The sequence below is a fragment of the Piliocolobus tephrosceles genome, chromosome 10 (assembly GCF_002776525.5).
Source record: "Piliocolobus tephrosceles isolate RC106 chromosome 10, ASM277652v3, whole genome shotgun sequence".
Classification (NCBI taxonomy): Eukaryota; Metazoa; Chordata; class Mammalia; order Primates; family Cercopithecidae; genus Piliocolobus; species Piliocolobus tephrosceles.
This window is the reverse complement of record NC_045443.1, coordinates 121,691,791-121,704,894: the sequence shown is the minus strand read 5'-3', so window position 1 is coordinate 121,704,894 and position 13,104 is coordinate 121,691,791. Positions and strand designations below refer to the sequence as shown.

The following is a 13,104-nucleotide window of genomic DNA, read 5'->3' as shown; positions in this document are numbered from 1 at the left end:
GCATTAACATTTTGGTTTATTTCCTTCCCATATCTTTTTTCTTTTTGGCTTTTTATTTTTAAATAATTTCAAACTTACAGAGTTACAAGAATAAAATAGGATGAAGAACTCCCATATGCCTGTCAGTCAGATTCCCCCACTGTTACGTTTTTTACCAGATTTGCGCTCTCTCTTACTCTCTCTCTCTCTGAATCATTTGAGAGTCAACTGCAGATAAAATGCTTCCTTCTGCTAAATACTTAAGCAAGTATTTCCTAAGAATAAGCACCTTCTCTTACACAACCACAGCAGAATTATAAAACTCAGGAAATTTAATATTGATACAATACTATAATATATAATCCACATTCAAATTTCACCAGTTGTCCCTATAGAAAATCTCCATTTATATTCATTATAAGAAGACTCAAAGGCCAGGCGTGGTGGCTCACCCCTGTAATCTCACTGTAGGAGACTGAGGCAGGAGAATCCCTTGAGCCCAGGAGTTCAAGACAAGCCTGGCCAGTACAGGGAGACTCTGTCTCTACAAAAAAAGCAAAAATTAGCGGGGCATGGTGACATGCACCTGTAGTCCCAGTCACTTGGAAGGCTAAGGTGGGAGGATTGCTTGAGCCTGGGAGTTCAAGGCTGCAGTGAGCAGTGATCATGTCACTGCACTTAGCCTGGGCAACAGAGCATGACCCCGAAGAAGAATAAGAAGGAGAAGGAGGAGGAGGAGGAGAAGGAGGAGAAGGAGGAGGAGGAGGAAGAGGAGGAGGAGGAGAAGGAGGAGAAGGAGGAGGAGGAGGAGAAGGAGGAGGAGAAGAAGAAGAAGAGGAAGAAGAAGAAAAAGAAGGAGGAGGAGGAGGAGAAGGAGGAGGAGGAAGGAGCAGGAGGAGGAGGAGGGAGGAGGAAGGAAAAGGAAGGAGGAGCAGGAGGAGGAAGAGGGAGGAGGAGGAAGGAGGAGAAGAAGGAGGAAGGAGGAGGAAGAAGAAAGAAGAAGAAAGAGGAGGAGGAGGAGGACAACAATGACAACGATGACAACTAGATTCAAGCAACCATCAACAGATGCTCAAACCATTGGGTGAATCAGTGAAGGTTGGATGAGAAATTTACTTAGTCATAAGATATCTCCCTACATTTGCATATCAACTGTGAAGAGGAAAATGGCACCTTAACCCAATGATCAAGATTAACACCACCCATAATAGGGCAACCAACACCACGTGCCCGTGATGAGATGCGAAGGACACAGCATCGTTCCTGCAGCCGTCCTGTCAAAGAGCCATAGCCTGAATCTAATCATGAAGAAGCAACTGACAAACCCAAACTGAGATCACTCTCTAAAACAGTTGGCCTGGAATCCTCCAGAACAAGAAGGTCATAAAAGATAAAGAATCCTGAGGAACTGCTCAAAATTAAAGAAGGCCAAAAACAAGATGATGGAACTCAATGTGGAATCGTGGGTTCATCCGGAATCAGGGGAAAAGTGCTAAGAAGCTGTTTTTAAAGCCATGAGTCGGGACTTTGGACTCCTGTTATTTAAGGATTTTATTTATTATTAATGGGATTTGATTAGAACATAAAATCAGAACCATTCCTGCATTTACAAAGAGATATTATAGGACCAACTAAAAGCTTTTTACCTTACACACCCTCAGAGCATTTATTACCTTACACACCCTCAGAGCATTTCTGTACTTGGCCTCACTCGGCCTTTGCCATGGCACGTGGTGATGTCATCAGGGCACCATCAACCACGTCTACAGATGGAAAACCGTGGCTCGGGAGGGTATTCCTGCATTTTCCATGGCACCTTGCTACCTTTCTTTGACTTACCTTGCCATAGAACATGGTGACCAGGCAGCTTGATGGAGGCTGTGTTTGAGGACTTAGAGTCACACAGATCAGGGTCAAATCCCTGGCCTTGGGGCATGTTTCTGATCTTTTCTAGGCCTCAGTTTCCTCTGTGGTAAGCTGGGAACAATCCCGGTACCTAGCACATTGCATTACTAAGAAGACTGAGGTCACACGTAAAAAGCACTAAGACTGGACTGCTCACTTCCGAAGCACAGCCTCCAGGATTGAACTCTAAGTCTGCTGAAATCCAAGCATGAAGCTACAATGTATAGTCCTGCCACCGTTTTTAATGTTGAGCTAATTAACATTAACTAACCCAGGCTCTTTCCTACCTACAAAGATACTCACTTTCGCTCCTTCTTATCCGTTGGCCTGTTGATTTCCCTGAAGATGTTCGACAACACCCCATCGGTCCAGTCTCGGGTGGTTGGGTCCAGGATGCCATAGAGTTCTATGACGCTCACGGCTTTGGGGTTCAGGATGTACAACTTTGTCATCAGCCCAAGCCTAAATCAAGAGAGGCTTTAGCCATGGTTCAAGCAAACTAAATGCATGAGGAAAACAGTCTGGGTTCCCTCTGTGAGGAATTCGATGTTTTGAATTCAAGCCAAAATTTACAATGCAACCCATGCAAACTCTTCACTGGGCTTCCCTTCACTGTTAGTGCTTTCTTCTAAACATAAAGCAACCACATTTCACCAAAAATGTGGCCACAGCACAAATGAAGTCTGAACTAGAAGCACAGCTTCGCCTCTGGAGGGCACCAAGAAGCTAACTTTCATGTATATTTCATGTTTATGCATATTCCATATTCATATATATGACATTTAAGTAAATATCTCAGAATTAAGGGCGTATAGGAGACCATACTCAGTCATCCAGGATAACAACAAAGCTTTGAACTACAAATGTTCAATCCTTCTTACTTGCAGAACAACATCTGCTCTGTGTTGACTTCATGGATCAAGCAGACAAGGCACTTCTCACCATAGTGCCTGTAAATCCCCACAGCCCTAACGATAGGATTAATCCAACCAAAGAGAACTAAATATCACATACTCCACAGTTCACAACCAACAAATCAGTAAGTCATAATAATGTACATGCTATATTAGACATACATACGTGTGTGATAGTTCTATAAACTATTTAACAATGAATGAATTAAAGAATGAAATGCAGATGGCCGCAGTACAGCCCGCTTAGAGTCAGTAAACCACTGTCAGCTGGTTTTCTCATGTGAAACATATGAAGAAACAATGGGAACAAATGACATACACTTACTCTTTAGATTTTATAGACTGCCTATTAAGTCACAAAAATTATTGGCTTGATTTAGATTTTGCCAGACTGTCAGCATCCACGGAGGTCTTTCTGGAATCTAGTTATTGCTTAGGAGAGAAGCGAGGAGTCAGGAATCCACTTTCAGTAGAAGGCTTTCAATTCACTGCAGGCTTTTATGACATACTCTCTCTCTTTTTTTTTTTTTTTTTTTAGAGAGAAGGTCTCACTCTTTGCCCAGGCTGGTGTGCAGTGGCACAATCCTAGCCCACTGCAGACTCAAACTCTTGAACTCAAGCAATCCTCCCTCCTTAGCCTCCTGAGTAGCTGTACTACAGGTGCACGTCACCACACACAGCTAATTTTTTTTTAATGTGGAGACGGAGTCTCATTATGTTACCCAGGCTGTTCTCAAAATCCTGGCCTAAGTGATCCTCTCACCCCGGCCTCCCAAAGCGCTGGGATTACAAGCATGAGCCACCATGCCTGGCTCCTTTATGATCTTCAATGTGGGAGTGTACAATCACTTTTTCCTTCATGAAGAATTGCCCCTGAAGGGCTAGAGATTATAAGGCACCTGGGGGAGGTGACATTCTTTTTCTGGCCACTGCGAAACCACAGCAGTGCTGCATAAGGTGAATCCTGAATTACTTTAAGGAAGCAATTTAGACACCAAAAAACTATGACTTCCGTTCATTTTCACAATATCCTCATAAGATAGTTTGTGAAACTCTCATTTCACAAATGAGCCTATTCACCATCTGATGCACAAGCGGGTTGCTATTTTGCATTCTAAAATATCTTTTTTTTTTTTTTGAGGCAGAGTCTCGCTCTGTCACCCAGACTGGAGTGCAGTGACACAATCTCGGCTCACTGCAAGCTCCGCCTCCCGGGTTCACGCCATTCTCCTGCCTCAGCCTCCTGAGTAGCTGGGACTACAGGCGCCTGCCACCACGCCCGGCTAATTTTTTGTATTTTTAACAGAGACGGGGTTTCACCGTGGTCTCGATCTCCTGACCTTGTGATTCGCCCGCCTCAGCCTCCCAAAGTGCTGGGATTACAGGCATGAGCCACGGCGCCCGGCCGCATTCTAAAAGTATCTTAACTGAGTCTGCAATGAAGTCAGTAAAAACACCTGAGTCAAAAGGGGTGTGTATTACAAATTTACCCTCCCAGGAAATCAGAGAGCAAAGTGGGACTTGGCAATACTGCCACCAAACATATACCGTGAGCCCCCTGGCAGTCAGGCCCTCCCCACGGAGGTCATACTCACTTGGTCTGGGCCTGACACAGAGTGTTAATGACGACGGACTTGCCCCCTCTGGTGGGTCCCACCACCATCGTCGTGTGGCGGGTTAACATGGTCTCGAACATTTGAACCACTTTATCCACCTGCGGGACAAACAATGGCAGTTGGGCTAAACCATGATCTTTTCCTGAAGCAGTTTTATTGAGATACAACACACATGCCTACAATTTACCTTTGAAAGGGTACAAGTCAATGGTTTCCAGTATATTCAGAGACTTGTGCAACCATCCCCATGAGCAATTTTGGAACATTTTTATCACCCCTCCCCGCAAAAAACCCTGAACCCATCTCTCCCAATCCCCTTGCCCCCAGCCCCTGGCAACCACTCATCTACTTTCTGTCTCTATGGATTTGCATATTCTGGGCATTTCATGGAAATGGGATCCTAGAATGTGTGATCTCTCATATCTGGCTTCTTTCACTTAGCGTGTTTTCAAAGCTCATCCATGTTGCAGCACGCGTCAGCGCTGCATTCCTTTCTATGGCCAAAATATATCCCATGGCGTGGACAGACCACATTCTGTTTCAGCAGTTGATCCATCAATTGATGGATGTTGGGTTGTTCCCACTTTTTGGCTATTACGAATAATGCTGCTCCAGACATTCGTGAACAATTCTGAGCAGATGTTCGTCCTCACTCTTGGGTAGATCCCAGTAGTGAAATTGCCAGGTCTTATGGTAACTCTTGGTTTAACCTGTTGAGGAACTGCCAGGCTGTTTTCTAAAGTGGCTGCATCATTTTACATTCCTTCCAGAAAACACATACTTTTAAACAACCAACTACAGAGAAAATCAGGGTCAGGAAAGGCACAGAAAGCTCTCATCCACAGCCGGTACCCGGTGCCCACTGCCCAGGCCTGAGGCCTCTGGGGTAGCCTGACACCCTGAAGCTGCCCGACCTGAGGCAACCCCCCAGGCCTGGAGGCTCTGGGCATTTACATTCTCAGCAGGACTCCGCCAGTCAATACGTATTTGGCTTAATGACAACATATACAACTTACAGGCTCTTCAGAGGATCCAAATCCTACCCCAGCAATATCTAATTTAATTTTTTTCTAAGTGTGACTCAGGAGAAAAAAAAAGGTGAGGTGAGGAAAGAACCTCTGATGGTTGATGCCTCAAAACAAAATATTCGAGTCATCTGATCACATTGTGTGAAACAAACTACGTATATAAAATTTAGCCTTAAAAAGGAAGAAATTCTGACACATGCCACAACATGGATAAATGTTGAGAACACTGTTAGTGAAATAAGCCAGACACAAAAGGACAAAAATTTCCACCTATAGGAGGTACCTAGAGTAGTCAAATCTGTAGAGACAGGAAGTCGAGCAAGGTTGCCAGCGGCTGGAGGGAGAGGAGAAGGTAAGTAGTTAATGGGGACAGGGTTTTAGTTTTGCAATATGAAAACGTTCTGGAGATGGATAATGGTGATGGTTGCACAGTAATGTGAATGTACTTAGTGCTACCAAACTCTATATTTTTTCTTTCTTTTTTTTTTTCTTTTTTGAGACAGTCTTGCTCTGTCACCAGGCTGGAGTGCAGTGGCACGATCTTGGCTCATTGCAAGCTCCACCTCCCGTGTTCAAGCAATTCTCTTGGCCTCAGCCTCCGAAGAAGCTGAGACTACAGGCGAGCACCACCATACCCAGCTAATTTTTGTATTTTTAGTAGAGATGGGGTTTCTCCATGTTGGTCAGCCTCCCGAAGTGCTGGGATTACAGGTGTGAGCCACTGCACCGGGCCTAACAAACTGTACATTTAAAAGTAGGTAAGAGGGTAAATATTGTTATATGTATTTTACCACGATTTAAAAATGGGGAAAAATGGTTAAGATGGTGAAACTTTTGTGTATTTTACTATACATATATTTTTAAAGAACTGAAAAAACAAAAAGCCAATGGAAAGGAAGCACAGCCACAGTGAGCTCATTTTCCCGGCTTTACCTGGACGGGTAGGACCGCGTAGCCATTCTCCTCCAGGACCTGCTCTACCGCACCATTGAAGTCAGGGTAGCGGACGCGAGGGCAGTCCAGCCCAGGAAACAGATCCGAAATCAAACTGAGGAAAAGAGGAACATCTTCAAACACAAACTTGGGCAGGTTCATGTCTCGCAGGGCCCTCATCAGCACCACGTCCTGCAGGAAATGAAACACGTTTCCAAGAGATTTCCAAAGGAACCCAGTGCTTTGGACTGTGTTTCCAACCCAGTGGAAACACTCTTATGAAATATAAAATATAATTTTTATATAAACATTTTATACTTTTTAAAAAATTTATACACATTTAATTTAAAATTATATAATTTTAAATTACAGAAATTTATATAATTTAAAATTATATAAGTCCTGTATATATATAAATATATAATACAATATACAGAAATCACATAATTATAATTTTATATTAAAATATGTAAATATAAATTATATAAAATAAAGTTTATATAAGAGTATTAAACATAAAATATAAAATATGTATATTTCATATATTTCATATAATATGTACTTCATATTATATAATATACACATATATGGCCGGGTGCATTGGCTCATGCCTGTAATCCCAGCACTTTGGGACGCTGAGGCGGGTGGATAACCCGAGGTCAGGAGTTGGAGATCAACCTGGCTGACACAGTGAAACCACGTCTCTAGTAAAAATACAAAAATTAGCTGGGTGTGGCGGCAGGTGCCCGAAATCCCAGCTATTCGGGAGGCTGAGGCAGGAGAATCACTTGAACCCGGGAGGTGGAGGTTACAGTGAGCTGAGATTGTACCATTGCAGTCCAGCCTGGGTGACAAGAGTGAAATTCTGTCTCGAAAAAATATATATATACATACACACACACACACATATATATACACATACATATGAAATATAAAATTTAAAATGAAACATAAATTATATATAAATGACATATATATTATAATTTTATATAAATGAAATTTTATAAAATGTATATATGTATATCATTTATATAAATTAATAAATTACATAAATTATATTTGTATTGTTTATAAATTATATAAATTTATAAAATTTATATAAAATGTTAATATGTATATCATATAGTGTAAATATGTATAAATTATATGTAATACAAAATATATAAAATTTCACATTTCATATTTAATAACAATCATATAAATCATATAAACTTAAATATGCATTTTTCAAAATTTCATATGAAAATAAAAATGTAAAATAAAATATATAAAAGTGAAATATAAAATATAAAATTGTATATAAACATAAAAATTAAATAAAATACAAAAAAGGTACACAGGCAGAGGAGTGAGGCACAACGCTGCGATCCAGCCTAGGGGCGGGGTGGGCCTGTTCCTGGGAGGCCGAGTGTCCTGGTGGGCCGTGTGAGGAGAAGAAAACAGATTTCGGCCAGAGGGAAGGAGCGGAACCTTCCTCCTCCCCACCTTCCAGAGAGGGGCATGGTCATCTACATTAAGGCAAAGGTTCCTTATCACAGGAAGAACATTTGCCTTGACCTTTAGGTGTGCATATATATATATATATGTTTTTTTTGTTTTTTTGGTGTTTTTTTTTTTTTTTTTTTTTTTGAGACAGGGTCTCACTCTGTCACCCAGGCTGGAGTGTAATAGTGCCATCTCGGCTCATTGCAGCCTCCACCTCCCAGGTTCAAGCAATCCTCCCACTTCAGCCTCCTAAGTAGCTGGGACTATAGAAGTGTGCCACCACACCTAGCTAAATTTTTTGGTTTTGGGGATTTGTTTTGAAACAAATGGGGTTTTGTCATGTTGCCTAGGCTGGTTTCAAACTTCTGGCCTCAAGCAATCCTCCCACCTCAGCCTCCCAAAGTGCTAGGATTACAGGCATGAGCCACTGCACCCAGTCTTAGGTGCTTTTATATAAATCTCAAAAACAAAATTTTGAACTCAGGACCTGGCAAGCATCTCTCTGTTGTCTCCAGGGCAGGCAGTCCTGCTTCTTTTTCAGTATTCGCTATCTGGAAATGTGGGTATCTCTTCTCTACACATTACCTCCAGGATGTGGAATGGAAAAGGCCACTTTTCTTTTTGTTCTACCTCTCAGATTCAACACAGGAGCCCTGGGGATTGCAGTTCCCCTGCCTTCTCCAGAAGGAAGAAGGACTGACGTGGGGCTTCTGCTATTTGCTTAATTGTAAAGACATCGTGTTGCAAGCTGAAGGCTGATGTTTCATTTGAAACAGGTGCTTAGGTGGTGGTATTTGTGAATTATTTACCTTTTATTCCAAACAAAACTAAATAAAGGGCAAGTATAGCTGACTTTAGGGACTTTTTTTTTTTTTTTTTTTTTTTTGAGACGGAGTCTCGCTCTGTCGCCCAAACTAGAGTGCAGTGGCCGGATCTCAGCTCACTACAAGCTCCGCCTTTCGGGTTCACGCCATTCTCCTGCCTCAGCCTCCTGAGTAGCTGGGACTACAGGCGCCTGCCACCTCGCCCGGCTAGTTTTTTTTTGTAATTTTTAGTAGAGACGGGGTTTCACCGGGTTAGCCAGGATGGTCTCGATCTCCTGACCTCGTGATCCGCCCGTCTCGGCCTCCCAAAGTGCTGGGATTACAGGCTTGAGCCACCGCGCCCGGCCTTTAGGGACTTTTTAATGTCCTCTAGTTTCTGCCACTAGCATGATAAGCGCAGTAGAGAACTGCAGCAATTCCAAATATGTGGTTCTAATTTGAAGCAAAAGATGCTAAATCCTGACTCATCCTGTGACATAGATTTACTGAATAAGAACAAAGGTCCAAGTTTGCAAACTTTTGACATGATAAAGAAGCCCAAAGACAATCTAGCAAAGTTAATTTCCTATGTGAAGAAACCATCACAGTCTCCGTACAAACAGTTTTACATGTGTAACTCCACCTTGTTGGATGAGAAGAGGGATTTTCCTCCTAGAAAAGGAGGCTGTTTTGTTTTTGTTTTTGTTTTTTTTTTTGAAACGGAGTCTCCCTCTGTCACCCAGGCTGGAGTGCAGTGGCCGGATCTCAGCTCTCTGCAAGCTCCGCCCCCCGGGTTTACGCCATTCTCCTGCCTCAGCCTCCCGAGTAGCTTGGACTACAGGCACCCGCCACCTCGCCCAGCTAGTTTTTTGTATTTTTTAGTAGAGACAGAGTTTCACCATGTTAGCCAGGATGGTCTCGATCTCCTGACCTCGTGATCCGCCTGTCTAGGCCTCCCAAAGTGCTGGGATTACAGGCTTGAGCCACCGCGCCCGGCCAGGAGGCTGTTTTTTACCTCTTTCTCAGAAGTCGTTGGATATTTGGTATTTGCAATGTGTTTTCACTCTTCTAAGGAAGTACCAGATTGTGCAGCAGTTAAGCCTATGAATGCATGCTTGGGTTCAGTGTAAGGCAGTAAAAGAAAACAAGTCAGCTGTGACTGCAGTGATGGGACCATATTCACCTCCCTAGGAGGAGAGACTGCTGCAATTCGCTTCACTCTTTTTTGCAGAGCCTTAGATAGCACTTGGGACTGTTTTCCCTGTTGCTAAGACTGAAAGTGGCATCGGTGGTTTTTCAGTCCAGAAGATATGACCCACCCGATAGTATGATCGCCCTTCAACTTTGGACATAGATGAGCAGGGGAGAAAATGAAAGAAGTTTCCATATAACTCCTTTCTCCTAAGAAAAAGAAGTAACAATGACGAATGCAGCTTCATCTGACTTTATAGTGTTTTACATTTTACAGCTTCCTTTTTTGTAAGAGCATAAATATCTCTTCCTTCGACCCCCCAAAAAAAAAAAACCCAAATGTGTGAAAACCCCAAAAGAATGAAGTGATTTGTGGTAGCCTCTCCGCCTATGGACACGAATAGGCTTCTAGCACTGCACTCACAGCTGTTTTGTTTCCTTTTACTACCCAAATGGTGTGTGTGCGTGTGTGTGCATGTGTGTGCGCATGTGTGTAACATTATGAGTACAGTCACTAGAGAAACAGGTTAGCCTGTTGCCCACAGAACAGCATTGACTGAACTTTTTCTTTAAAGTCCATGTAAAAACAACCACAATCGTTCCCCTCTTTTGTTGCAAAGAGAAAACAACAACTCACATTCATGCTCTCATGAGAATTTTGTTAGTCCCCACCATTCTGCCACACCCATCCTGAGACTACAGACTGATTATTACTATGGAAGCATCATAAATGTTGGTATTGGAGCGAGGACGTTGCACTCAACCTTAAGGTACTAAGTGTAATTACAAAACAAACGATATAACAGGTAAGTGGCTGAAGTAAGGCCAGACTGCTGGGGGAAGCGGCTGCTAAGACTTAAACATTTCAGGTGATACCATACTGTGCCCATCACCTCCCCGAAACCACATAGTAAATGCACATGAACCAGCTGAAAGCAGAGAATGTTCCAGCACATGGCCCCTACCTCCCTAAGGTCAGAGGAGCCTCTCTTCAGCTCACCAGCCATGACCAGCACCGATTTCAGGGCTCTGAGTCCAAAATCATAGTGATACTGCTTGGACAGCTGCTCCCGGGCCAGCTTATACAGAACCGTCATCTTTTTTGCCAGAGTCTTTTTGAAAGAAGATAATAATACAAAAAAAAAAAAGATAAAATAAAATGATTGAAAAGCAACAGGTGTTCCAGTGCAGCCGCTCTACAAATAAGCAAATTCCATCTCTATCTTTCAGAAATACCAGGGTGGGTCCTTCATTTTTAAATATGGCAAATTGGGAATTAATGTGAAGGAACATCTGTGTTACCAAAATCTTCACCATCTTAATTTAAAGAACAGAACCGTTTGTAGGAATCACACTCTAGAAATACATTGCTTCTTCATTTTGACCTAAACCTATTATCAAGGCAGTAACTGGGCCAAGCGTGGTCACTTATGCCTGTAATCCCAGCCCTTTGGGAGGCCAAGGCGGGTGGATCACCTGAGGTCAAGAGTTCAAGACCAGCCTGGCCAACATGGTGAAACCCTGTCTCTGCTAAAAATATAAAAACTAACCAGACGTGGTGGCACATGCCTGTAATCCCAGCTATTTGGGAGGCTGAGGCAAGAGAATCGCTTGAACCCAGGAGGCAGAGGTTGCAGTGAGCTGAGATCACACCATTGCACTCCAACCTGGGTGACAGAGCAAGACTCTGTCTCAAAAAAAAAAAAAAAGTCTGTAAGTGTCTTTGAGGACAAGTCAGCCACCTCATCTACAGCAAGCATTCAAAACCCACAGGTCCCTAAGGCAAGTGTAGCAATTTCAGTCATAAAACCTAGGAACAAGAGATCCCATCATGCCATCTCAAAATCCTGACACAGTAATAGGCACCAAGAGCTTTCAATAAAAGACATATTGCAGAAATGCAACATGACAACCCTCTATGTTAAAAGTATTCTCTACTTTGTAACTTTTCCAGAACTTCTGGAAAGATCTTACATACGTACATGTTATATAGATAGCTTAAAAGAGGATAAACATTATCTATAAAGTTGTTTTTGAACCCACATATTCTCAAAGGCATTGTGCTGAGTAAAGAAGCCCGCTTCAGAGGGTTCCGTACTACATGTCTCCAGGTACAGAACAGTCTCAAAGTGACAAAATTATACTGGCTGAAGAATAGATCGGGGTTGCCAGAGTTAGGGTTTGGGGGAGAGTGTGTCTAGTAAGCAGTAACAAGAGGCTGGGTGCAGTGGCACACACCTGTAGTCCCAGCTACTCGGGAGGCTGAGGTGGGAGGATTACTTGAGCCCAGAAGTTCAAGACCAGCCTGGGCTGTAGAGACCCTGTCTCTACAAAAAATAAGCAAGATTAGCCAGGCATGATGGCATCTGCCTGGTCCCAATACTCCCAAATACTCAGGAGTCCCAAATACTCAGGAGGCTGAGGCAGGAAGATCATTTGAGCCCAGGAGTTTGAGACTGCAGTGAGCTGTGATCCCGCCATTGCACTCCAGCCTGGGTGACAGAGTAAGACCCTGTCTCTCTTCTTTGTGGCTGTGGTGATGGAATAGTTCTGTATCCTGATGTGGTGACGGCCACTCCCATCCACATGTGATAAAACATCATAGAACTAACTACACGCACACGCCAAAGACAGAATGTGAAACCTGGTGAAATCCACATAATATCTATACCTGAGTTAATGGCACTTGTGCCAACACCAGCTTCCTGGTTTGGGCAATGGGCTGTGGATATGTGAGATATTCTCATGGGGAAAGGGGCACCCGGAAATTCCGTGCTACTATTGTTGCAACCTCTTGTGCGTCTTAAATTATTCCAAAATTAAAAGTTATAATTTAAAAGAGGTGGGGGAGAGAGACAGAGCAGGAAAAAAAAACAAAAATCAAAGAGCCACACGGAGCTAACATATCCTAGGTCTCCAGTCTGGAAGAGCCACATGGAGCTAACTCATCCTAGGTCCCGTCTGGAAGAGTCACAAGGAGCTAACGTGTCCTAGGCCCCGTCTGGAAGAGCCACACGGAGCTAATGCGTCCAAGGTCCCCAGTCTGGAAGAGCCACACAGAGTTAAGGCATCCGAGTTCCCCAGTCTGGAAGAGCCACACGGAGCTAAGGCGTCCTAGGTCCCCAATCTGGAAGAGCCATATGGCGCTAACGCGTCCTAGGTCCCCAGTCAGGAAGAGCCACACGGAGCTAAGGTGTCCTAGGTCTCCAGTCTGGAAGAGCCACATGGAGCTAACGCGTCCTAAGTCCCA

General features: G+C 43.3%; 1 protein-coding gene across 2 annotated transcripts in view; it reads right to left on the bottom strand.

Annotated features, from left to right (window-relative positions):
- Positions 1–13,104, bottom strand: part of DNAH10 (dynein axonemal heavy chain 10) — a 175,380-nt gene that overhangs the window by 72,439 nt on the left and 89,837 nt on the right. For both annotated transcript variants that reach the window (XM_031936393.1, XM_026457372.2), the window contains 4 exons: positions 10,820–10,966; positions 6,376–6,567; positions 4,394–4,512; positions 2,188–2,346 (listed from right to left, as the gene is read on the bottom strand). In XM_031936393.1, the coding sequence (XP_031792253.1) occupies positions 2,188–2,346; positions 4,394–4,512; positions 6,376–6,567; positions 10,820–10,966 (617 nt within the window). The remainder of the gene's footprint in view (positions 1–2,187; positions 2,347–4,393; positions 4,513–6,375; positions 6,568–10,819; positions 10,967–13,104) is intronic.